This window comes from Micromys minutus, assembly GCF_963924665.1.
Source record: "Micromys minutus genome assembly, chromosome: 15".
In the NCBI taxonomy this organism is placed as follows: Eukaryota; Metazoa; Chordata; class Mammalia; order Rodentia; family Muridae; genus Micromys; species Micromys minutus.
In genome coordinates this window covers 31,730,808-31,756,233 of record NC_137984.1, presented here as the reverse complement: position 1 = coordinate 31,756,233, position 25,426 = coordinate 31,730,808, and the positions used below count along the sequence as shown (strand labels likewise).

Here is a 25,426-nt window from a genome sequence, read left to right as displayed (position 1 = left end):
TAGCTCACAACCTGTAAAGGGATCTGATGCCCTCTTCTGGTGTGTCTGAAGACAGCTACAGTGTACTCACATAAAATAATCATTTAAAAGATGTTTTCAAAATCAGTTTAAATATACTATTGAAGTAAGAGAGGTCAATTCAAATACCACCTCCTTTTTTTTTTTTTGTAGGCTGGCCTAGAACTCACAGAGACTGCCTGCCCCGCAATAGTCCACCACTGCATCCATGTCTCGATGTCTTTGTTTAAGGTGTGAGTTATTTTAAGTGTTCAAAGTACAGAATATTAAGAAGGCAAGTACTCAATGAGGTATGACTGTTAGCATTTTGATAGTAAAATATTATTGTACAGGACTAAAGGTTTATTTATTACCTTAAAAGGAGCCATTCCGTGGAGTCATTTCAGTTTGGGAGCAGGGGAGGGAGACAAGATCAGAAAAAATGACAGATCATGTCTATAAAATATAAATAGCAAATTTTCCCAAGACTCACATAATTCACTATAAATACTTCAAATTCCAATTTGGCAACTTAACTACAAAGTTATAGTGATGCCTGAGGCAGTTTAAATGGGAACAGCCCTTATAGGCTCCTATATATGGATGCTTATTCCACAGCTGGTGAAACTGTTAGGGAAGTTGTAAAGTGTGGACTTGTGGCTAGGAACATGGCTCAGGCACAAATTGCTACTGGTCCCAGTCTCAGAAATCTGCATTTAATCATGAATATTCTCAGTAACTTTCCCTAAAGGAAAAGAATTTAAGTTTTTAAAAGGACAAAGGCCAGGCATGGTGGTGAATATCTTTACATTTCAGTGTTAAGGAGGCAGAGGCAGGCAAATCGCTGTGAGTTCAAGACCAGTATGGTCTACATGGAGGTTCTAAGCCAGAAATAGTAACATACTGAGACACTGTTTCAAAAAACAAAACAAAAAAAAAGACAAAATTAAGATTAAACAGCAACTTCCTAATAATAATCTATTTTTACTAAATCTTAGTTCCTAAAGGAAACTCGTACTTGGGTGTTAGAGAGATGGTTTGGTGGTTCAGAGCACTGGCTGTTCTAGAACTGCCCTGCACCCATACAGCAGCTCACAACTGTCTCTAACTCCAGTTCCAGGGGACCCAAAGCTCTCTTCTGGCCTTCAATAGCACTGCATACATGTGGTGGACACACACGCAGGCAAAACACTCATACACATGAAATAAAAATAAAATTTTTTTAAAAGACCTTAATTCTATTTTTATTTGAAATTACGGACAGGGTTAATGGCAGAGTTCACCTAACATATATGAAGCCCTGAGTTCTAAACCCCTTAGTAAAAACAAGTTAGCAATTTTGTATTTCTAGTAATTTAGCTCTCAAAAAAATACTTTCAGAACTCAAAATATCACCAATGGCTTTGCAAGCCGTCAAAGTAAAGATCACTAGTTCTTCCATGTCTAGCCAGGTGGACATTATACAAAAATCTTACAATTATTGATATGTGCAGGTGCATTATGGGTTGGGCAGTATACCTTCACACTTTTCTTTTCATCTGACCCTTCGGTCATAAGGTAGGCTTTATCTCCATCAGTTCCCTCGACACTCAGGAAGCAGTTGGTTGTGTGACCGATTCCGCTGGGGAGGACTTTATCCCACAGCATTGCATTGATGACAGAGCTCTTGCCACTACTTGTCCTAAGAAACATGCAAAACAAGGAGTAAAACACTCCCCACCCGGCTCAAACCAACATTTTCACAGTATTCAGTTTCACAGACGGCACCTTTTACAAGCCATCATCCTCAGCCTGTGCACCATGGACTACACCTGTAATCTCGCATGTGGGAGGTGGAGACAGGACCACCAGGAATTCAGCTACACCAGACAGAGTAAAAGAAAACAACACCAACAGCCAAAGAAGAAAGATGAGCACTGTTAAATATTAGCAATGTACACTTAGAGAAAATAAAGTAACAGGAAAAAACTTTCTTTTAGCTTTTGTTGCTTTCTTTTTGTGGCAATTTGAAAACAAAGATCAAAATTTTGTGGTATTTTTCCTATTACAAGACTAATGTCTCATCTTCAATCTGGGTTGGATGGTAATTGCTTCACAAGTGACACTGGGTGGCTTCCAAGACTGAACATAAAAAGCAAGGCAGCTCTTTCCTGTTCACTGGGTCACATGCACTGGGAATCTTGCCACAGAAGAGGTCAACTTCACTGACTGCTGTGCCACACTTAAGTCAAGCTGATGGAGGTCTGGCAAGGTGGCCAGTGAGTCTCCAAGTATGCCGGCCCACCCGGCTGTACCAGACACGTGAGTGAAGATATCAAACAATTCCACACCTCCAATGCTGAGTGGCCCCAGTCTTCAGGAACAAAGACAAGTTGTCTCCACTGGGTCCTGTCTGAACTGACTGTGAATCACTGTGTACAATGTAATGAATGTTTTTTGAATGTTTTTAATTGTCTGAGTTCTGAGCAATTTCTTATGCATGCACAGCAATCAATACATTTCTGAACCCAAGGAACATCTCTTGTCCCCCTCAGAGATTTGACTCTCAATCAGTCCACTCAATTCTCAGAAGCTAATTGGAACCATCTGCCTTGCTAGAAACAGCATCTTCTCTCAAAAGGTGCATACTTTCAGTTCATGGAAATTGCTCTCAATCTGCCCAGGAAGTAGCCAGGAATGATTGTAACTACCTTACTCACTACAGCAGTGGATTTTGATGACAGTATACCATAACTTAGAAGAATGCCTTGACCTTCCTTTAGAGTAACCCTTTGAAGCAGGAAACATGGCTCTATAGCAATGAGCACTAGCTACTCTTTCAGACGACCTGGGTTCTGGTCCCAGTACCCACATAGAGGCTCACAACCGTAGGTAATTTCAGTTCTAAGGGATCAGACACTGTTGTCTGACCTACAGAGGTACTGCATGTACATGATGCACATGCATGCAGATAAAATATGATAGACATAAAAAATAAATAAAAACCCCCACCTTTTTCCTGAAAGACTAGCCCTCTGCTCTGATTAATGCAGCAGTGATTCTTCAGACTAGTTTGGGTCTCCCACCCCCATTGGTACTGGGAAAGTATCAATGATGCCAAGTCCTCTGGCACACTATGAACCATAGAATCAGATTTAAAGTTACACCCAAGCACACACAGTCCTCCTCCTATGCCTGACAGTACTAAGATCGTGGTATGTACCACCATGTGTGACTCTGTTCAAGTGTTTTCATAAAGCTTTAATCTCCAGCCACCCACCCAGGGGACCCAGATTTTCTAACTCTCAAATCATTTAATGACTAGCCCTAACCTAAAATTATCTAACGGCTGCCCTAACTCACAGGCTTATTAGCATAAATCCAGGTATGATCAAAGGTGCTCATAATAAATAATAAAAGCAAGTTGAAAATATCCTAATGAAAATACAAATACCTCCCCAACATTAGCTGAATGATCATATGGCTGACTGGAAACTGTGGCTCCCATCCATACCCTAAGTACATCTTCTACTGAATAGAGGTGTACACTGCTCTGCAACATCATGTATGAATAGAGAGTCGAGTCAGCCACTGCAAGACAGGAACCATCTGCTCTTATCTCTTAGCCTCAAAGAAGACATCAGTTACCACCATCTAGGTCTCTTTATTCCTACTCCCTCACTCTAATATTAGGTGGAGCCTATATCATGGAGCTACCTCTTTCTAAACTCTTGTGTAAGACCCCAAGAACATTGTGCCAAGTAATTTAAATAGTAAAACAAAATAATACAACATTGTGAAAGGCTTAGAGAGACTTAAGCAGGATCTTTTAAGAACAGAACTGGTTAGGCATGAAGCCATGTGATAGAACACCTGCCAGGCATGCAATACAGCCTGGTTCAATCCCTCGCTAGCACCACAACATTATACTACTTACTAGAAACAAAAATGAAGCCAACACAGAAGAGCCAGCTCATGCCCCCTTCCGCTACTCTGTCTCAAAAGGCAGAGTAAAGAATAGTAAAGAATGAGAAGGAATATAAGATGCAGTAGCCAGGAAAGCCTTCTGAGGTAAAGACTGAGGGAGATATGAAGAATGATGTGGCACCAACAATTACAACTACAAAGGCTGTAAGATGAGAAACAGGTTGGTTCTATGACATGAATTTAGTAAACAAACACCATTACTGGTTATAAAACAAAAAGGACAGTTGAGACATAAAATACAGTTTTGTCTCTGTGTCCCAAGGGCTGAACAGAGCACACGGTGATTAGGAAATTAATAACCGTTTTTCTTTTGCAGTGATGGGGTCAATCCATGGTCAGGCACACCAGACAGTCTTTTTTATCATAGGTCACACTGATGTAAAAAACAAAGTCTTTTGGCACTCTGAGACTTTTCCAAAACACCCCATTCTTAGAACGTGAGACCCTAAAGACACAGAAATGGTTAAAGTCAGACTCAGAGATTTTCCAGTCATCCCAAGGCCTGTGCCTGACAAATAAAAACAATGGCCCAGAGTAATTCTCAGAAAAAAAAAAAAAATACAGAATATACTGACTGATAGCCACCTGTCCCTCTAGAAAGCCCTGACACATGTCATAGTCAGCTCATGCTCTAATCACCCAATTCTGAGAAACAAAACAAGGACAAAACCCCTCAAAGTTATGAAATATATAAACAAAGTTCTAAAAATGTAAAAACAAAGTTTTAGTGGACAGGCCAAGCTACACTGACCAAGCTGAGTTAAGACAAAACAAAAATGACTACTTTAGAAACAGCTCCCCTACCCCTCCCTGTACTGAGTTTCAAAGACAATGCAAGCTGTCAACAACCTTACTGCCAAAGTTTCTCCCCACTTTCCTCTCCTCTTTCTAAAAATTATACTACTGACCAATGGTAAAATAGTAGTTCACCCCCTCACAAAAAAGTATTAAAAAATGTATGCTTTTTGAGTTCGGGTTGACTCTCCCTGCAAGAATGAGCAACCTCGTGTACATGGAATAAAAACCTCTTGTTATTACAGCGGTCTATCATCTAATTGTTTTCTGTGGGCTGTGCTCCTGAGCTAAGACTCCTTGGGGTCTTACAACATTATCTCCAGCCCAACATCTGATGGTGACATGAATATATGTGATGAAGATCACGCCATCACCTGGACACAAAGAACTCAGAGTGCTGCCTGCTCTCCTCTGAGAATCATGAGTTGAGTCTTCTGGAAGACACACATAATAATCGATGTACAGTTGTACATGTTTTTAATTTAAACACTCCACTCAAGAGGCAGAGGCAGGCAGATCTCTGTGAGTTCAAGGCCGGCCTGGTCTATGTCAATAGTTCCAGGACAGCCAAGGATATACAGTAAGATCATGTCTCAGGAAAATTAAAATAAGATAACCAATATGAACCTAAAACAGTAACTCACAACCTAGATATGATGGCACAAGCTTGTAGGATCAAGATTCAAAGCTACCCTCAGCTATATAGCAAATTGGAGCCCATTCTGTGCTATATGAAACTCTACCTCAAGAAGAAAACACAGAAAAAATAAATCATAAATCATGCTCTTCATTACCCATTCCCATCTTTCTAACTGGCTAAAATCCAATTCTTGGCCAGGTAGTAGTAGCATTGGCCTTTAATCCTGGCACTCAGGAGGTAGAGGCTGGCAGCTCTCTGAGTTAAAGGTCAGCCTGGTCTACAGAGTGAGTTTTAGAACAGCTAGGGCTACAAAGAGTAACCACTTCAAAAAACAGGAAAGGAAAAGGAAAGGAAAGAAAAGGAGGAAGAAAAAGAGGGTAGGAGAGAGGAAGGGAGGGTGGAGGGAGGGAGGAGTGCAGCCAATCCTTAATGAGATTAGAGTCCGTATAAAGTAAAGTATACCAACCCTCAGAAAGCCCACTTTCAGCTGGGAGATGGACAAGCTAATGGCTGCCACTGCTGTGGAGAGAAGCAAGAGGAACACAATCCACCAAGTCTTTAGACAAGCTAGGCTATGAGCGCAAAGAGGTGACCTGTGCAAGAAACCTCAGATGAAGTGAGAATGGCTCACCTGCCAAAAAACGCCACTTTCATGTGTCTCCGAGACAGCACCTCCCCAATGACAGCAAGTTTGTTTCTGTAGCCCTGTATTTCCAACAGATCATCCTCAGTTGCTATTCGATCAAGTTCTGGATTCCTGTATGTTGCTGCAAAGTTGAAATGGTATTAGATAAAGTGATAGAAATTCTGCTAATTATGCAACTATACATATTTTTTGTGTTGTTCTACACTAACACATCGCTTGAAAAATAAAATGTTCATGGTACCCAAGTATCTGAAGTTTTTCTTCTTTTTTTAAATGTGTGATAGAAATGTACATGCCCTCTGCAAGGATTATGCTGCCTGAAAGAATTTCAAGACTATTAAAAATTTCAAGGGCTGGACATGGTGGCACATGCCTTTAGTCCCAGTAGTCAGGAGGCAAAGGAAGGTGGATCTCTCCTAATTCAAGGCCAGCCTAATCTACAAAGAGAGTTCCAGGACTGCCAGGGCTACAAAGAAACCCTGTATCAAAAACAAACAAACAAGCCAAACAAAATTAAATTCAAAAACTCAGTCAAAGGGATTACTTAATCTAGGGTTCGAAAGTACGAGCTTTACAAGAAACAAAAACAGTTTTAAGGAAGAAATAAGAAGTTAATAGCCACCTATTTTTGTTCAATCCAATCTTGAGCTGGAAAGGACTTCCACATGCTGAGCTGAAGCTTCCTACTCCTCAGATAACAAGGTGGGATAAGGCTGTGAGCCAGGCACTGCCTTGCTACCTCCTCACATGTTCATTCCCACAGGAAGAAACAACATTCCGATCAGTAAGAAAAAGTAGAAGGATATTGACGGACGGAAGCAGGGCTCATCAGAACGGGGTAACTGTCCATAACCAGTGATGGAAGGCACTCCAAGGCCATGGGTTTGAAGAGGAGAGCCTCATTTTCACCTTTTTCTCGTTCCAGCAGTTAGAGAAACACCTAGTGTTTCTTTTTGCCTCGTTTTAGAAATAAGACACGGAGACTCCTGGTTATTATAACACGTAAAACCACCTCAGTGCTCAGTGCCCAAGCTTAAGCTTCTCATGCCTCATTTTTCATTTCAAGAACATTCATAAGACACGCGAACCTTGTGAATAATGGAAAGGCTGGCACTGAACTTGCTCGGTAGCTGAAGACCTTGAACTCCTAATGCTACAGTCTTGCACCTCCAAGCCCAGGTTGCAATCTGTAAAGTCTTACCTTAAGTGCTAAAGTCCTTGCTACTTCTCATTTGATGCTTTCTCATTTATGCTACTTCCTAGCCCTTTTTTTTTTTTTTCAACATCCCCACTGAGGTTTTAGAATAAGTCAAAGTAAATTCAGATTCTAAATCCTGACTTCTCGCTAGCTCCCAGCACAGCATTCCATCTACAACTGACAGGATGCAAAACAAGATATTATTAAATTTAACTCCAGTTTTACTCCCTATCAACTATAGGAAACAATATTTTTCATAAGTCACTGTTAGCTCAAATTCTTCCCAAACTGAAAACAATTTTAAAAATTTTTTTCACTCAATGAAACTTAGATTATGTTATATTTGGAATTGAAGATTCCTAAAGTTCCAGAAGTTCAAATCTGGTGACAGAGATTTATAGGAACAAGGGAAAATATTTTTTTTTCAAAGAAGAAATTAAATGCTTCCCCATGGTCACTGCAGATATTCTAAGATTTCCTCACTTTTCATTATAAAACTAACAGACAGATATCCTAAATCTCAAGAGATTCCAATGGCTCTCTCCAAATTAATATACCACAGTAAGACAATTGGGGCTACCTTTGGGCAGGTACCCAAACAGAAGGTAAACATTTATCCTCCCACAAAGCAATTACAAGGAAGACCGGGCAAACCAGGGCAGAGACCTACAATGGCCGCACACAGAGTGCCCGACTGCCAAGGCACTTCCCAGCTTGGTGATCTTGAGCAAGCTGCTTATCAACATGAGAGCGATTTCCACTTACCTACTAGCTTTAGGAGGAGTAAAGAAGCCTTTACTATCTATCACAGAACACTCACACTAGTACCGCACCTCACTCCTAACTGTGAGACTGCTTTCACTCACTATGGGCACCGTTCCAAGAATACAGAACAATGTGAACTCCACAACTAAACCTGAGCAGGGCACACACCTGTGTGTGTACGCAGCACTCAGGAGGCAGAAGCAGGAGGACCAGGAGTTTAAAGCCATTGGAAGCTACACAGCCAATTCAAGGTAAGCCTCATCTCAAAAAGGTAAGATAAAGAACTAAAGTTGAGGGGGCTGGAGAGGTGGCTCAGCGGTTAAGAGCACTGACTGCTCTTCCAGAGGTCCTGAGTTCAGTTCCCAGCAACCACATGGTGGCTCACAGCCATCTGTAATGGGATTTGATGCCCTCTTCTTGTGTGTCTAAAGACAACTACAGTATACTCATATAAATAAATAAATCTTAAAAAAAAAGAACTAAAGTTAAAATAATAAAACGTTTGTGTACATTTTCAACAGTAATCTTACTATTTTAAGAGGTACCAACCTTCAACAAAATGTGAGCCCTCAGTCACAAACTCCAGTAACTGGCCGAAGATTGTAGTGATGGCCTTTTTTGCCAGCACAAAGTGCTTCAGTGGAGATACAGTTTCTGCCATTATGCACCTAGGGTGAGGAAAAGGTTAGAAAAGCATTAGCCTCGGGGTGACAAATGCCTGGAGTCTCAGCTACTGGGCAGGCTGAGTCAGGGGGTGCACTCAAGCCAGGAAATCCAGTTTTACTTGGACAACAGTTAATAGCAGGGCTTTGCTCATCTCCAAAGCTCTAAACTGAATAATCAGGGGCACAAAGAGGTGGTTCAGCAGTTAAAGAGAACTGGTTGCTCTTCTAGAGGACCCAGTTCTATTCCCAGCACCCACATGACAGCTCACAGCTGTCTAGAACTCTAGTTCGAGGGGTGCTGATCCCCTCCTCTGGCCTCCAGACACCAGGTACACACATGGTGCCCCTAAATCTGGTTGCACATACATGCAGCCAAAATTCCCATATACATAAAATAATAAAAAATAAATAAACTGAATAATAAAAAAGGTGTGGTGTCACACACCTGTAATCTCAGCAGTGAGAAGGCTGAAGGAGGCCAGCCTTGGTAAACCTTGTTCAAAACAAAACAAAACAAAACAAACAAAAAACTCTGAATCAAATAGCTCAAGCAGTGAAGGCTGTACAGCTAAGCTTGAAGACCTGAGTTCAATCCCCCAGAAACCAAATGGAGAACTCCTGCAAGTTGCTCTCTGCCTCTAAACACAAACTGTGATGGTCTAACACCTCCAAACATAAATGTAATTTAAAAAACATATAATAAACAGGGCAGTGGTGGGCAGTGGTGGCACATAGTCCCAGCACTCAGACACAAGCAGATAACTGTGAGTTCAAGGCCAGCCTGGTCTAGAGAACAAGTTCCAGGACAGTCAGGGATACAAAGAAAGCCTATCTCAAAAACAAACAAATAAAAAAAATAGAAATGTGAATGTTTCTGGAGCTAGGCAGATAACTTGGTGGTTAAGAATTCTTGTTGCTCTTCAGGAGGACTTAAAACTGGATACCTGGAACCTACACAGGAACTCACAACTACCTGTAACTGCAGGGGATCTTATGCCCTATTCTGACCTCCAAGGGCACACTGGGCAGGAACTGTGGTTAAACATACAGACATAAATGCAGGGAAAACATACACAGAAAAAAAAAATCTAAAAACAAAGCAAACATTTTAAAACCATACTTATTCTGATGCCTGCTAGTTCATGTCTCAATTCCCTAACAGCAAAATTAACCTGACCAAATAGATCAAACACATTTTAGTGTTATTTATTATAGAGCCCATGTTAGTCAGAAACCAAAGACTACTCTCTAGTGATCTTCCACTAAAACAGGTGAAATTTGCCTCTCCTAGTGTTGCCTATAATCCAGTTACTTAGGAGCCTAACAGAAAAATCTGAAAATTCAAGTCTACAGGGGAAAAAGAGTGAAATCAAGGTTTCCCTGGGGTCCCTTAGTCCATTGTCTCAAAACAAAAAGTTTAGAAACGTGTTTAGGGGTACAGTGGCACTTGCCTAGCATGTGAGACCAGTGAGGGGCTCAATCTTTAGTTCTGGAAAAGTAAATATGTAAATAAATGTAAAATCGGTAAAAGCTAGTGACAAAAATCTTGGTTGTGTTTCCTAATTTATTTTCCTTGAGTTAAAATGAAACTATTTTAGCTAAGCTGTGTCTGCATGTGACTCTTAAGGACTTCAGGGAACTGGGCTAGTGAGAGGAAGCCAAGATCTAAAACCATAACTAAGTTACTAACTTTCCCAGTGAGCGGTGTAGAGAAGAAAATAAAATGCCCAGGTCACAATGCAGTAGAGGCATCAAGAAGGCAGCAGCTTTCGTCACAATCACGGAGTCAAGACTTAGGAAGCACGAAGGCTTCAAGCCAAAGTCCCCAAACTTAAAGGAATGTTAAATTTAAAGTAAGAGACGCTCAACCTGGAAGCTCCCATGAAAAGCCACCAAAGACAATCACACACTAAAGCCGGCGTGCGTGAAAAGAAGTGCCGTGGCCACCAGGAGGATGATTCCCTCCAGAATCCTGAACTGACGGCGCGGAGGAGGTGCGTGGGGAGAGGAAGCCGCGTGGGCCGTGAGCCTGCCCAGCCGGGTGGATTCCTACCTGGACAGGCCTTCCCACAGGCTGGCCGCCCGTCGCTCTGGCCCGGCCCGCCGCCCCGGCCTGTTAGGGCGCTCACGCAGCTCCTGTTCGGAGCTCGAAGGTCACCCCGGACGTCTCCACCCGCCAGCGGACACTCACTCCGTCCCTGCTCCCGACTGTCACCCAGCAACCAAAGCTCCGCCACAGCCCCCTGGCTGTCTCATTCTCCTGAGAGAGGGAAGGCGCCCAGAGGAGGGGCTAGAGGCGGCTACTTCCGGTGGCTAGAATCTCCTATTGGCTGTTGCGCCGAGACCGGAACTGCATATATTGCGGGCGCCATTTTCCTTCAGGGCAGAAGGCGAGGTTTGTTCTGGGCAGGGGCTCTTTATCCGTGTTGTTTTCTGTTCCATCTTACAACTCTCCCCCCTTCGTTTTTTCCTTCAGAATTTTCAAAGCTCAAAGGCGCCAAGTATGAAAAGCTGCCTATGGTTATCTTAGGGTATGGGAGGGAGAAGTGGGGAGGGGAGTGGGGATGCCCCCAATTGATGGCTTGTTTATCATGCCAACGGGGAAGAGTCAACATTTGACTTCTCCACTGCCCTGATCTTGATTTGTTTCCTGGGGTTACTGGAATGAGCTGTGTAAGTCTACTTACTGTTAAGAGGTGTTACTTAAGAAAATCCATTTCTCCGTGATTTAAACTTTGTTAGGAATCACCTGGGAATATCTTGTAAAACCATTGATTCATTGGTCAAGGGTGTTCCATCTTCCAGGAGAGCTTCCACATCAAGTGTCCTGGGAGTTTCTTTCCAGTAGGCAAACGAGATGCTTTTACAAGGGAAGCCCCTTCATCTCTATAAATGGCAGGTACCTCATCTATAAAATACTGAAAAAGTACCTACTTTATGAATTGTGGGAAAGTAATAGGTTAGGATGTACTTAAAACACTGATAAGCGCCTGAAAGAGCTAGAGAAATAAAAAAAAAAACCTTTGGTTCTGTTGGATAGGTAACTATCAAGCAAGTACAGTTGATAAGATCATTTCAGACTGTGCTTACTATTATGGAAAAAAAATCAGGGCAAGAGGATAGAGTGTCTGGAAAAAAAAATGAGAAAGGTGAAGCCAAATAGGTGTGTGTTTTCTCAGGGCTTTCCAGGCCTGTTACTGGGACTATCTGGAGAAAAACTGTCCAAAGATACATAGGAAGCGCAGTGGTAAAATGGGTGAAATAAAGGACAAGCATAGTGGAGTGGTGGAAAGATGAGGGTGAGATAAATAAATGTTGGAAAGAAGGCAAGTATAGAATAATAAGTGCTAAGATAAGACGTCTGAGTGTTAAGACAGGGTCTCACTATGTTGAGCCTTAAACTTGAAATTTTGCTAAGGGCTGGAGTTATAAATGTTTATGTGCACACTGCATCCTGAAGAAATTTGGTTTTAAGTATAATAGAAAACTTTTGGCAGGAAGAATAATAAAATGTGATGTTTGTTTGCATTGAAGCAAAGTCTCCCTCTGAAGAATAATAAAATGTGGTGTGTTTGTTTCCATTGAGGCAAGGTAGCTCTCACTAACTTAAACTTCCCAAATTATGGGATTAAAAGAGTGTGCCATCAAACTCTGAATTGAATTATTATATTTTACAAGGTTACTTTGGTTGCTGTGGGTACTGGGTGGAGATTCCACATAATGCTTTGTTTATTATCTTTAATTAGGGCTGTAGTGTTTAATGAACCCAAAATCTTACTTCTCAAACACTCTACCTCTGAGCTACCTGCCCACTCTGTATCAAAAGTTTTTTTCCTGAATGGGGATCAGAAACAGATGTATAGCTGCAGCTACTGGGGGTCTGAAGCTGAAAGATTGTTCAAGCCAGGTAGTTCTAACTCTGGACAGTATGGTGAGACCATCATCTGGGGGATGGGGTGGGGTGGGCATGGTAGCTTTCTGACCCCAGCATCTGGAAAGGGGAGTCAGGAGAATTGCCTCAAGGTTGAGGCCAGCCTATCCAAAAAGTAAAGACAAAAATTATTTCTAGAAAAAAAAGAAAAACCTAAAACTATTAATCTTAGATGCAGTTGGCTAACTTAGATGCAGAACGTCATGCTTAGCTGTGGGAGTGTTGCTGTATGTCAGTTGTGGTAGAGAAGCTAAGATCTTTATTTTAAGGAATGTTCTCTGGGAATAACAGTGCCTGAAAAGGGAGACTGGAGACTCTTGAGTGTGCAGGCAGTTTCTTCCTGTGTTCTGTCTGCTCTTTAAGCCTGCGAACTGATTGGTCAGTCAGCCTCATATGAAGATCAGAGGCCACTTTGCCATTCTTTACTGCAATGTCTCCTGAAATTCTTATAAGCTAATTGAGAGTTGGGGTGAATTTCTAAATTTACATAGAAGGAGATCAGTTAACAATCACTAAGATAACTCTCAAAAAAAAAAAAAAAAAAAAAAAAAAGCAAAGAATAGCATTCACACTACCTGATATGCATTGCTAAATTCTAACGCTTAATACATGATAAAAATTAGTATCATGCATCCCTATGAAAAAAATGAAATACTCAGTATTATTGGGGAAGTTGTTCCTAGCTATTTGGTCCCATTGTGAACCCCCGAGATTGTGGTATTTACTGGGAAAACCTGTTTGTAGTTGTGATGTGGCTCAGCCCTAGAAAAACTTTTAATCCAAGAGCTTTCTGATGATTGGAAACAGAATTAAATAAAGTCAACCATAGGTCAAGAGGCAGAGCAAACAACCAGTTGGACAGGGAATAAACAAAGGAGAAAGAAACAGTGTAGAGGAAGTCAGGAAGATGGATAGAGAGATGCACAGGAAGTAGAAGGGAGGTACATTCGAGACAGTGTGGAGAAGGAGAACGTTTGGGATGTCAGCTAAAGAGGAAGGTCTGCTGGGTGCTTTCTCTGCTTCTCTGAGCTAGCAGACTTTCAACCCAGCATCTGGCTCCCAAGTCATCATTGGTAAGATTGAATGACTGGGATTTTGATAAAAACAACGGGACATTGATTCACTTCAATAAACAAACAAAAACTGAACTTGAATCACATACACACAAGGAAACTTAGATGGATAAAAACCTTAAACATTAAAAAATAAAATAGAAGTGTTAGAACGATAGGTAGGGGCTGGGGAACTGGCTCAGTAGTTAAGAGCACTAACTGTTCTTCCAAAGGACCCAGGTTTGATTCTCAGCACTTAACATGGCAGCTCACAGATGTCAGTACCTCCAGGTCAGATGTGATGCCTGTTAGGATCCAGGAGTCACAACCACAGTTCAAACAGCACTCATCCCAGGACTGATCAGTCTGAGCCACAGACCAGACTAGGGAGTTGGCTTATTGTGGAGACATGTATACTGGCTATCACAGTCTCCCACATGCTAGAACTCAGACCTGTGCTCCCAACTCTGCCTAAATTTGAAGATTTTTGTTTTGGGGGGGGACAGTGTCTTTTTTTGTAATAATATTTTAAAATTTATTATTTATGAGTACATGGTAGCTGTCTTCAGACACACCAGAAGAGGGCATCAGATCTCATTACAAATGGCTGTGAGCCACCATGTGGTTGCTGGGATTTGAACTCAGAACCTCTGGAAGAGGAGTCAGTGCTCTTAACTGCTGAGCCATCTCTCTAGCTGAACAGTGTCTTTCTATATAGACCTGAGAGTCCTGGGTTCTGGAACTTACTATGTAGAACAATACTCACAGAGATCCAATGCCTTTGCTTTCCATGGCAGATTTTTTTTAAAAGAATATATTTTTTTTGAGACAGGGTTTCTTTATGTAGCCCTGAAACTCATTCCATAGACCTTGAACTGCCTCTTTCCCAAGACCTAGGTCTCAAGGAGCCTACTACCACCAGCCAGCTAAAATTTCTATTCAATAAAAGACAACAACAGGTAAACATGCTAGGTTAGTCTCCCTCCCTCCTTCCCTCCCTCCCTCCCTCCCTCTCTCTCTTTCTCTCTCTTCCAGTGTATATAGCCAATAAAAACTAGTACTTATAAACTAGGGAGAAGGCTTAGGCTGAAAAGTTTCTGCTGTGAAGGCATAAAGACCTGGATCCAGATCCCTAGCACTCATGGGGAGAACAATAAGCTAGGTTGGCCTAGTGCTAGAGATGGGGGAAATCCCTGGAGCTGGCTGGCTAGGCTAGCAAATCTGTGGGCTCTGAGTTCTTTGAAAGACTTTCCAAAGATAAGATGGAGACTGATAGTGAATGCCGCTCACTGTTGACCTCTAGCAGCTAATGCACTCACACATGTGCATGTACCTACCTTGCAACATATAGCTAAAAAGGTCAGCAACCAAGAGCTGGCGAATAACTCAATAACAGAGTGTGTGTTTAGTGTGTGAAAGGAAAGGTCAGGAGTTCAATCTCTATGTCTATTGACAAAAACTAAAGTCATCTGGGAAGAGGGAACACCCACCTGAGGAATTGAATTCAGCTAATTGACCCCTAGGCATGTCTGTAGGCATTTTCTTGTTTAATGTGGGAAGGCCCAGCCCTCTTAGGGAGGTTTCAAGGTCAGGGGCTCCTTGGTTGTATAAGACATCAAGCTGAGTGACGCATGGAGAATCAACTAGTGAACAGTATTTCTCCATGGTTTCTGCTTCAGTTCCTGCTTTGGTGTCTCTTAATGGTGGACTATAAAGTATAAGATAAAACACACACACACAAACTTTCTTCCCCAAGTTGCTTTTTTGGTCATGTTTGTCATAGCAACAGAAAGTAAAGTAGGACAATCTCAACACTAAAACACACAAAAATAACCATTTAAATTTATAAAGAGTCTTGCAGCTGGAGAGATGGCTCAGCAGGTAAGACCACTGACTATTCTTCCAGAGACCCTGAGGTCAATTCCCACCAATCACTTGTCAATTCTCACAACCATCTGTAATGGGATTCGATCTGGTGTGTCCAAAGACAACTACACCGTACTCATATATATTAAATAAGTAAAGGTGTAGTGCTATTTCCATTACCAAGTCCACATAGCTCAGTCCCATGCTGTTATATTGCTGGTTCCCTTTCTACTTACAATCCCAAGCCAACCATTCAGAAAAGCTTATAAAATTTTGATTTATTATGGCAGTTGGAAAGGTAAGCTCTCGGCTGCCGTTGCTCCTTGTAAATTCATCAGCTTCTATTTTAACTTTAATTTCAATTGGTTAGGATTTTTAGTTACAAATAATGCACACCTTGAAATCAATTTTGATTCTTAATAATGCAGCATCATAGTTTTTGCATTTATCAAGAAAGATGATGGGCTTTCATAAAAGAATCGGCGTTTGGTGACATCTACCTTTTTGTTGTTGTTGTTGTTACAAAATGCTTTTGCTAGTTATGATGGCCCATACCTATAATCCAAAAACATAGAAAGTAGAGACAGGTAGATCTTGAGTTCAAGGCCAGTCACTTCAGTTGACATAACAAGTTAAAGACCAGCCTATGCCTAGACCCTATCTCAAACAAACAAAAATATCTCTCTCTCTCTCTCTCTCTCTCTCTCTCTCTCTCTCTCTCTCTCTCTCTCTCTCTCTCTCTCACACACACACACACACACACACACACACACACACACAAAAGGAAACCATGCACAGTGGTGTATACCTGTAACCCAGGTTCAGGACATGAAGGCAGGAAAAGCAGGGCAAGTACAAGAGCTTATTCTACATAATGAGTTCCAGGTTAGCCAGGTCTAGAGAGTGAGACCCTATTGTCTTAGTCAGGGTTTCTATTCCTGCACAAAACATCATGACCAAGAAGCAAGTTTGGGAGGAAAGTGTTTATTCATCTTATACTTCCACATTGCTGTTCATCACCAGAGGAAGTCAGGACTGGAACCCAAGCAGGTCAGGAAGCAGGAGCTGATGCAGACTCCATGGAGGGATGTCACTTACTGGCTTGCTTCCCCTGGCTTGCTCAGCTTGCTTTCTTTTATAGAACCCAGGTCTACCAGCCCAGGGATGGCACCACCCACAATGGGCTGAGCCCTCCCCACTTGATCACTAGTTGAGAAAATGCCTTACAGCTAGCTGGATCTCATGGAGGCATTTCCTCAACTGAGGCTCCTTTCTCTGTGATAATTCCACTTTGTGTGTCAAATTGACATATAAAACCAGCTATTACACCTATACATTTCTTCTTGGGGGAAAGCTCATTAAACTCAGAATGTTCTAAATGGGGGTGATATATTCCATTCTGTAGAAAATCACTATTCTCAAGTTTTTCAGGAAGAAAACAACTCAAAGGCTTCAGGAAGTCCCTGAAACTAACCAGATGCACTAAGCTTCTCACTCCATAAATGTATATAAACAGTAAGGACTACTGAAAGACACTCTGAGACCAGCCAAGCTGCCTGAAAGAGGCTCAAACCAGCAGGGCTAAATAAAAGAGACACAACCAAGTTTCTTATAGATTGTGTTGACAGCTCTAGGTTTCCAACTTTCATGAGTTTCCACCATACTGGGGCAGGCTTTTGGTGAAACCACTATCTTTGAGTCATTTTTGTTCTGTAACTTCTCACCTTGTAAATAACCCAAATAAACTTCACTGATACACGCCACACACACACTGCTTAGAACACTGCAGCTGTTCTGCTGCTTAGAATCCAAAATAGATCCATACAAGCTGTGTTGTGGTACATGTACCAAGGGAGCAAGCTTTTAAAGTTTATAGGTTAGATAGAAGAACCAAAATAATGTTCTCCACCTTTTTAAAATTACATTTGTATGTGGACAAGTGTGTTGGTCCTGTCCCTCCCAGGCATCAGACTCAGTTGTTAGACTTAGTGGCTGTCTTTACCACCTTGCCAGTTCTGAAAATTTTCTCTTTACCTATGTCTGCTTTTCCAAAAACCATTAAGCTTAAATATTTAGGTCGACTACAGCAGCAATTTAAGGCCTATTAACTCAGTGGGATCTGGTCTCATGCTAAACTCATCAAAAAGAACAAAACTGAATGGCACTAAACTTGTTCTCTTCAGTCTCTGATTGCTACCAGTTAAAATACATAATAAAGAAATTATTTAAGTCTGCTTCCTGAAAGACAAATTCCTTGAATTAGACGTTTTGCAACAAGTATAAATAACAGAATACCAAGAAGCTTAGAGTGAAGTTCTGAAAAACACTTCAAGAACAAAGGTTCACTGTGTGCAGTGGCGTAGCAGAACTTTAGGCTGTAGTTCAAACCTGGGTAATGTGACATTAGCTTATTAGCACCTTTTTGCTGTTTTACAAGAAACTATTCAAACTGCTAAAATCCTAAGTTTTAGGAGATACTTAACTGATTATCATCAGATACAGTGAGTTTCTGGGAATACAAGCTTGCAAGATAGAAATAGTGAATTGTGAGACTGTTCATTGAGTTGGTCATTCTCAGTGTTATGGTTTTAGTTGAGACAGGATTTTAGTTTACAGCTCAGGGTAGTCTTGAGCTGTTCTTGCACCTTAGCCTCCTGAACAGTAAGATTCCAGGTTAGCTCCTCTGTCCATTTGTTTTGAGGCAAGATCTCAAGTGATCTCTGTTCCACTTCCTGTCTGACACTCAGCCATGTAGGGAAGGATGATCTCAACTGTTTCCACTTCCCAAGTGCTGGGATTACAGGACTGTACAATGCCCACCAAAGGTTCCCATGGTTCTTCGTGTTGGATTACTACCCCTGGACCATATTATTATAATGTTAGTAAAATACAGCAATATATATTGTTCCCTTGATATGGCTATTTTAGAAGATATTTATTGCATTATGTTCCCTCTAATTCAAATTCTGAAGTCATTACTCCAGTGCTTCAGAATGTAACTCATTTGAAGACTTTAACTAAGAAGTAGGCACAGGAGCCTGCAGACACCATAAGAGGATACCAGGTAACCTTAGATAGAACTCAAATTTCAGGTGGTTGTAAACCACTTAAGATGGATGCTGGGAACCAAACTTAGGACAACAAGTGCTTTTAACCACTGGGTCATGCTTCCAACCCCAGAGACTTTTTTTTCTCTCTTTCTTTTTGGTTGAGACAGGCTGACACAAACTTTCTGTATCTGAAGACCTTGAGCTTCTGCTCTTCAAATCTCTACCCCCAGAGTGCTTAGATTCCAAGTATGTACCATCACATCTTGCCCTAGAATTTAGTGAGTTAAAATGAGCATGGTAGGACTGACCATGATTAGTGATTGAATAGACACAGAGATTTGGGACATCATCAAATCAGTAAAACAACATGTGGCATACAGACTGGCAAGGACAAGCTGAGAAACTAGGGCTGGATCCTTCCCTAGTGGCCCTCAGGAGTAGCAACTTCTGCTAGTAATTTCAGAACTGAGAGCTGGTTAAACTGCTATTTAAGAGACCTTTGTGTAGCAGTTCTAGCACCCACTGGAATGTAGACAAACTACCACACCAGAAAGCCTTCATGCCCATTCCCAACTCTATTGTAATACTTTAGTGGTTCTCAACTCATAGGTAAATGAGTTTTTTTTGCCGAAACATTTTTGCCGAAAGTTGGGGCATGACCTTGTAGTTTTATAACTGAGGAGATACCTAGAGCTCTGGTAACAGGTATTTATATGAAGATAAAATGCCAGTTGGTTATAAAGAGTATAAGGTGCTTATATCTTTACTGTCTTACACCTTCCTGGCCCTCCCCATGACATTACATCCTTCAACTCAAGGAGAGTCTTTTTAAAGAATTCAGTGGGTGTGGTAATGCCTGCCACCCCAGCACCTGAGGGGCTGAGGCATGACTGATGACAGTTTGAAACCAAAAGGGTGAAAGCATGTCTCAATGCACTTACAGCTGTTGGTAACCCCAGTTCCAGATCTGATGCTCTCTCCTCAGGCCTCCATGGGCACTGCACACACCTGGTGTGTTCATAAACAGGTCAACAACCCACATTAAATAGGTTATGCAAAACACCTCCACCACCACACACACATACTCTGTGCCTACTTCATACAAGGTTGTTTTGGGTTTAAAAAAGACAGACAGTAGTTCTTATACTCAGTTTCTTTAGTACTATTCATAAACTTGGAGCACAGGCAAGAAACTGATTAGTAATCACCAAAAGTGGTAACTATGACTGTCATGCAATTGAAAACATGACCATAAAGTATAATTATATACTGAAAAGCCAACTGATGCCAGAAAACTTGTCAAAAGAATGTCAGCTTGCCCATTTTTAACATTAAAAAAGAATTTATTATTTTACATAAACATTATGTAAAGATAACAGTTAGGTAGTCTCGTGGACTGGAAGGTGACTGATTAATTCCCTTTCATTCCCAAACCTCATCAAGCAGTCACTACATTTATGAGGCAGGTCAGCTGAATGCTTGAAATCTAGATGAATTTTAAGATCTTCAATTTGTCCTGTTGAATATTCACAATACTGGCATAAATAAATCCCTTCAGATAGATGTGAATTTAGATGCTTGCAATATTCCAACATGCTGGAAAAGCCCTTCCCACAGTCGTCACAAACATGAGGGAATATTTTAGTATGCTCGATAGCCACGTGTCTGTTGACATTGGTGTGAAGTCTGCTCCGAAAGCCACATACTTGACACACAAAGAAATTTTTGCATTTGTCAAAGGTGATCTTGCTTAAAAGGCTGCACTGCCCATGGCCACCACTGCCACACTTGTCACTCAGCTCGATCAGTCTACGAGCGTGCTCATTGACTACGTGGCTGTGCAAGTCCTCGGGGTCACCTGTCTCATGTTCACAGAACTGGCACAGGTATTGCTCGTCGCGGCTGTGCTCCTGGAAGTGCAGGTAGAGCTCACTGCTTGAGGAGAACTGCACATCACACTGCTCACACCAGTAAAGGTGGTCACTGAAGTGGGTGTCTGCAATGTGCTGGCTGAGGTTCTCAAAGATCACTGTCTTGTAGTCACAGTACTTACAGATGTAGGGATCTTCTTCATGAAGTTTGGCGTGCTCAATGAGAAGCATATTGGTAGAGAAGCTTTCCTTACACACCCGACACACATTTGAGTCAGTGCGCTTGTGTTTCAGGATCACATGTTGCTTTAGGTCTGAAAAATACTTACTGTTGAATTCACAAAGTTCACATTTGTAGAGGCCACTGCTGTTGGCTCTCAGTAAAGGCCACTTCTGTTGGGCAGTCACATTCAAAGCTTGGCTTTTGTCAAGTATTTTACAGAGTTTAGCTGGTGGTTCTTCATCAGTCTGGTCTTGGAGGCTCTCAGAGGAATTGTTCTCTGCTTCTATATCGTAGTCTTCAGAAATTGCATGAACTTCTACAGCAATCGGGACGTCTTCTGAGGTATGAACCTCTATAGGGCTCTCCTCTTGAGTATGCTGATGCACTGACTCAGGGGAGGCACACTCTTCATCACAGATTTCAACATCAGCAGACTTCTCTGAAACCAAGAAAACCACGGTCATAGTACTGTACTAAAGAAGACCCATTAGAAACACTCACTCCATTGCTGTGGTCTTGTGCTCAGTACATTCCATTAGAGACAGTTGTCCCACTGCTGCCCCACTGTACTAATAGAGCCCCACTACAAACACTGTCGTAGCATTGCACTAAATAAGCCTCACTAAACACAATCCTGTGAGAGGAAGTTACAGTATATGCTGCTTTTAGCTCATCTGAACAAAATATGCTAGATGCTATTAATGAGTTCTCCTAACCTGTGGGAAAGACAGTGTGGTCTAGAATCCTAAGCACAGGGCTGGGAACCAGGTAGCTCTGATTCCTGTTTCTGGCCTTGGCTCCATCTGTAAATTTGGGCAAGTCATTTGCTGTCTCAGGATCAGAATCATCATCTGTAAAAAGAATTTGGAAAAACATTTTATATCAAAGCATTAAGCACCATAAAATACTAATTTTAACAGCAATAGAAACTGGCAACTTAGACTTAGCCTTAAAAGGACATATTACTTATTATAGAACCCTAAAGACATTGAGAATATGCCAGAAGAACCAACCCACTGCCTTTGTTTATATGCTACTTACACTAGAACACACTCTGAACATCCTAAGGAATTTTAAGAGATTGAGTGAGATTGAATCATTATTCCTTTAGTCTCATTCTTCAGGAGGGAGGGGTGGGAGTTGTAGGGTTCACAGACAGGATAAAAGGAGCTGGTGATCTGGTATAGCAGGCTGCTCAGGAATCCTTAGGAAATTAGCACAGAAACTGAAATAATGGTCAAGAAAGAAACTGAACCACAACATGTGTGGGTTCTTCTTTTTTTTTAATTTATTTTATTTATTATATATAAATACACTGTAGCTGTCTTCAGACACACCAGATGAGGACATCAGATCTCATTACAGATGGTTGTGAGCCACCATGTGGTTGCTGGGACTTGAACTCAGGACCTCTGGAAGAGCAGTCAGTGCTTTTAACCACTGAGCCATCTCTCCAGCCCCCAACATGTGTGTTTTAATAGACTTTGTTTTTAAAAGAACAGTTTTAGGGAAAGAACTGTGAAAATAGGAAAATGTGCTCCTAGTACATCATGAGCATTTCCCCACTATTAATTATTTACATGGATATGAGGCACTTGTTGCAATCAGCTGTCATGTGACTACTGGTACTGATACATAGATTACTAATGGAAACTCAGACTTCACCCACTTACTTGGTTTTTACTCAGTGACTTTTTGGAGCCCACATTACATTTAGCCATGTCTCTCTAGGTAACTGGAAGCTGACTGTTCGAAGAACTACTTTATAAACATTTTGTAATGCCCTATTGATGAAATGTACCTATTTTTTCATGATTATTCATGTAATTATGAGTTATTGGAGGGCAGAGCCCTAGGGAACACACTGCTGAGCTGCCCCTCCTGACCTGGCTAATGTAGTATTTTGGTTTCTGTACTGTTCTTTTTCTACCCTACTCCCTGGAAGTCACTGTAAAGCCCACACTAAGAAGTGGAGCATAGGTTCCTTCTCCCTAAGGAACATTGATAAAAATAAATGGGAATTCTTTTGTGAAGATAGTTTTTCTCTTCTATCCCTATTTATTCACAAAATCATTTATAGCAGTACAGATTCATGTTTCTCATATTATTTCATTTCTGGTTATTGGGAGCTTTCCTTTTGTCTTCAGTGCCAGGATGGAAGCCAGGGCCTCCCGTATGGTAGACAAGCAATCTGTCAACTGAGCTCCACCGAGGCCCTCAAGAGCACCTCCAGTTGGCTCTTTTAGTCCAGTCCATACTGTGTGTCATTTTTGCTTTATTTTCCAGCATCACAGATATTCCAAACACAGCTTGTGTATTTCCTCCCTAGCTCTAAGAACCCGCCCTGTCTATAGGGGCCTGAGTTCCTTGATATTATAAGCCAAGATCTAGACATAAAATGTGCTCACTACTGTGGTACTTCTTTTAGGTCTCAACTAAAAAACAAACTAACTAACAAACAGTTCTATGAACTCTCACAGGTACCAGATGCAGGTCTGTGAGCATGTCTGTGTGTGACCATGCCAACATGGGCTCACACTTACGACTGAGTCACAGATGGGGAGCAGCAGTGGGTGCACCTTCTTACCACTTACCAGTGCTCTGGAAAAGAGCAGGCAGCAGAAAATGCAAGACTGACAAACACCCAGCAGCCACTCCCATCCCTCCCCTCCACCAGCACTCCAGTGAGAGAAGTGGGCAAGGTGCTTCCTAACACTTGACTACCCTCAAAGGACAAGAGTTTGCTTAAAAATGAAAATTACTAATTTGGTTTTTAATTTTTTTTTTTTTTTACATTATAACAATTAAAATGTTTGCCTGTCTTGAAACCATAAACTTACATTCAAACTACCTTTTCAGACAGTTCCCAAGGAAAAATACACAAAGGCAACTTTTGTTTCTTTTTTTATTTCTTCAGTAGTACTACAGAGGAGTCAGGTCTTGCACAGAAGGCAGAAACTTACCCATGTGGAGGCATCCCTACATCCTGTAAAAGCAAGTTACACAGAGTATTCTGGAAAATAAGAGACATACCTTTGTTGTCAAAATATTTTAAGTCTGGCTGTCTCATAGAACAGACACTGTAACAATGATCAGAAAAAATTCCACTGACTCCATCTGCAATTCTGCTTATTCCAGAAGAATCTGAATGTAAAATAAAATGAAGACAATTCCCAGCACAGTATACCAATATGCATCTAATGATACACAAGCTTGCCAATCTTTTGTCTACTTTTTTCTCCCAATGTTAAAGACTGGACCCAACGGCTTGCACATGCCAGGCAAACCCTCTACCCTGACTTATATCCCTAACCCATATCTTCATGATTTTAATAAGTTTCAGTAGGAAAATATAGCAAATTCTTCAGCTTTATACTTCAGACCAAACACTACATTCAGCTTTAAAAGAGCCACTTATACTATAAGAGAAGCCAAGTGGAGCTGCACACCTACAGTGTCAGCACTGCACAGGCTAAGGCAGATCAAGAGTGAGGCCAGTCTGGGCCAAACAAGACCTTAAATGAATTTAAATAATGTAAGAACAGAAACAATGGCTGGAAAGATGGCTCAGATACTCTGTTGTAGAGGACCTGGGTTCAGTTTACAATACCCACATGGTGGCTCACAACTGTTAACTCCAATCCCAGGGAATCTGACACCTCCACAGGCACAGGCTTGTACACATACATTCACATATGCAAAACACTCATACACATAAAAATACACCTTTAAAAGCTTTTAAAACATAAGGAAACATTTGCCTTATAGTTAGTCTTATAAAGTATACATATGTAATATTGTAGTAATATTTAAAACAGTGAATTAACTACCATGAACTACCAAGAAGGCATGCCACATAGTGCTAAGAAAGCATAATACATGAAAACTAGTTTCAAGAGCAGAGAAGGCTTCTGAATAGCAGCCATTACAAATGCCAGGTAGACAAGACTCACCCTCATGGGCATGGAGCAAACTAATGGGTATGTGTGAAATGGTCCTGGCTGTCCTGAAACCTGCTCTGTAGACCAGGCCAGCCTCCAGAGACCAGCCTGCCTCCTGATTGCCGGGATTAAAGGCATGCACCACCACCACCCAGCCTCTTTTTCACCACCTAGCCTCTCCCCTGACCCCCCTTTTTTGAGACTGAGTCTCGTGTAGCCTAAGCTGGCCTCACTCAATCTTGTCTGCCTCCACTTCTCAAGTGCTGGGATTAGATGTGAACCACAGGGCTTCATGTATGCTAGGCAAGCCCCCTATCCTTCGAGCTACCTCTCCAGCCCAGACCTCCTCTTATATTAAAACAGGACAGACAACTCAGAGATTATACAATCAAAATGAAAACTGAGGTCTGTAACTAGAGTTCCAGGGGATCCAACACCTGCTTTGACCTCCTTAGACACCAGGCATGCACATACACATGTAAATTAACACACACAAAGTTCACAGTTCTAAAAATAGTGTATAAGACATAGCTTTTCCTCAATGCAAAATATTCTCTTTTAAGTTGTTGCTGCACCTTAAGCACAGCTTAGGACTCTGACAGACAAAATCCAATTATACTACCTGAGGAGTAAGCTTGGAATTCTGGTTTTATTGTCTCTAGCCTGCAGAGATGAGTAGAAAGTAAAGTTGTAAAGCATCCCTGTAGCACTCCATCCATATGATAACACATATGCAGAGGATTTAGTCTGTGTTCTCAAACCAGGAAATGACCCAGACATTGTCTTATTAATTGTGCAAAAACTGATGGGAATAATAACC

The 25,426-nt window shown here is 41.4% G+C and overlaps 2 protein-coding genes across 2 annotated transcripts in view; both read right to left on the bottom strand.

Moving 5' to 3' along the window:
- MFN1 (mitofusin 1) overlaps positions 1 to 10,940 on the bottom strand; it is a 40,713-nt gene extending 29,773 nt beyond the window's left edge. Inside the window, exons 1-4 of the mRNA XM_080929178.1 lie at positions 10,726 to 10,940; positions 8,557 to 8,675; positions 6,030 to 6,165; positions 1,516 to 1,678 (exon numbers count right to left, since the gene is read on the bottom strand). Of these exons, the coding sequence (XP_080785304.1) occupies positions 1,516 to 1,678; positions 6,030 to 6,165; positions 8,557 to 8,668 (411 nt within the window). The 5' untranslated portion in view covers positions 8,669 to 8,675; positions 10,726 to 10,940. The remainder of the gene's footprint in view (positions 1 to 1,515; positions 1,679 to 6,029; positions 6,166 to 8,556; positions 8,676 to 10,725) is intronic.
- Positions 10,941 to 19,950: 9,010 nt separating this feature from the next.
- Positions 19,951 to 23,809, bottom strand: ZNF639 (zinc finger protein 639; the record flags this gene model as incomplete). The annotated part of the gene is made up of 3 exons (XM_080929238.1): positions 23,699 to 23,809; positions 21,382 to 21,516; positions 19,951 to 21,104 (listed from the first exon to the last, which is right to left on the bottom strand). Exons 1-3 carry the CDS (start codon positions 23,733 to 23,735, stop codon positions 19,951 to 19,953), a joined length of 1,326 nt encoding a protein of 441 aa, XP_080785364.1. The 5' UTR covers positions 23,736 to 23,809.
- Positions 23,810 to 25,426: the final 1,617 nt, after the last annotated feature.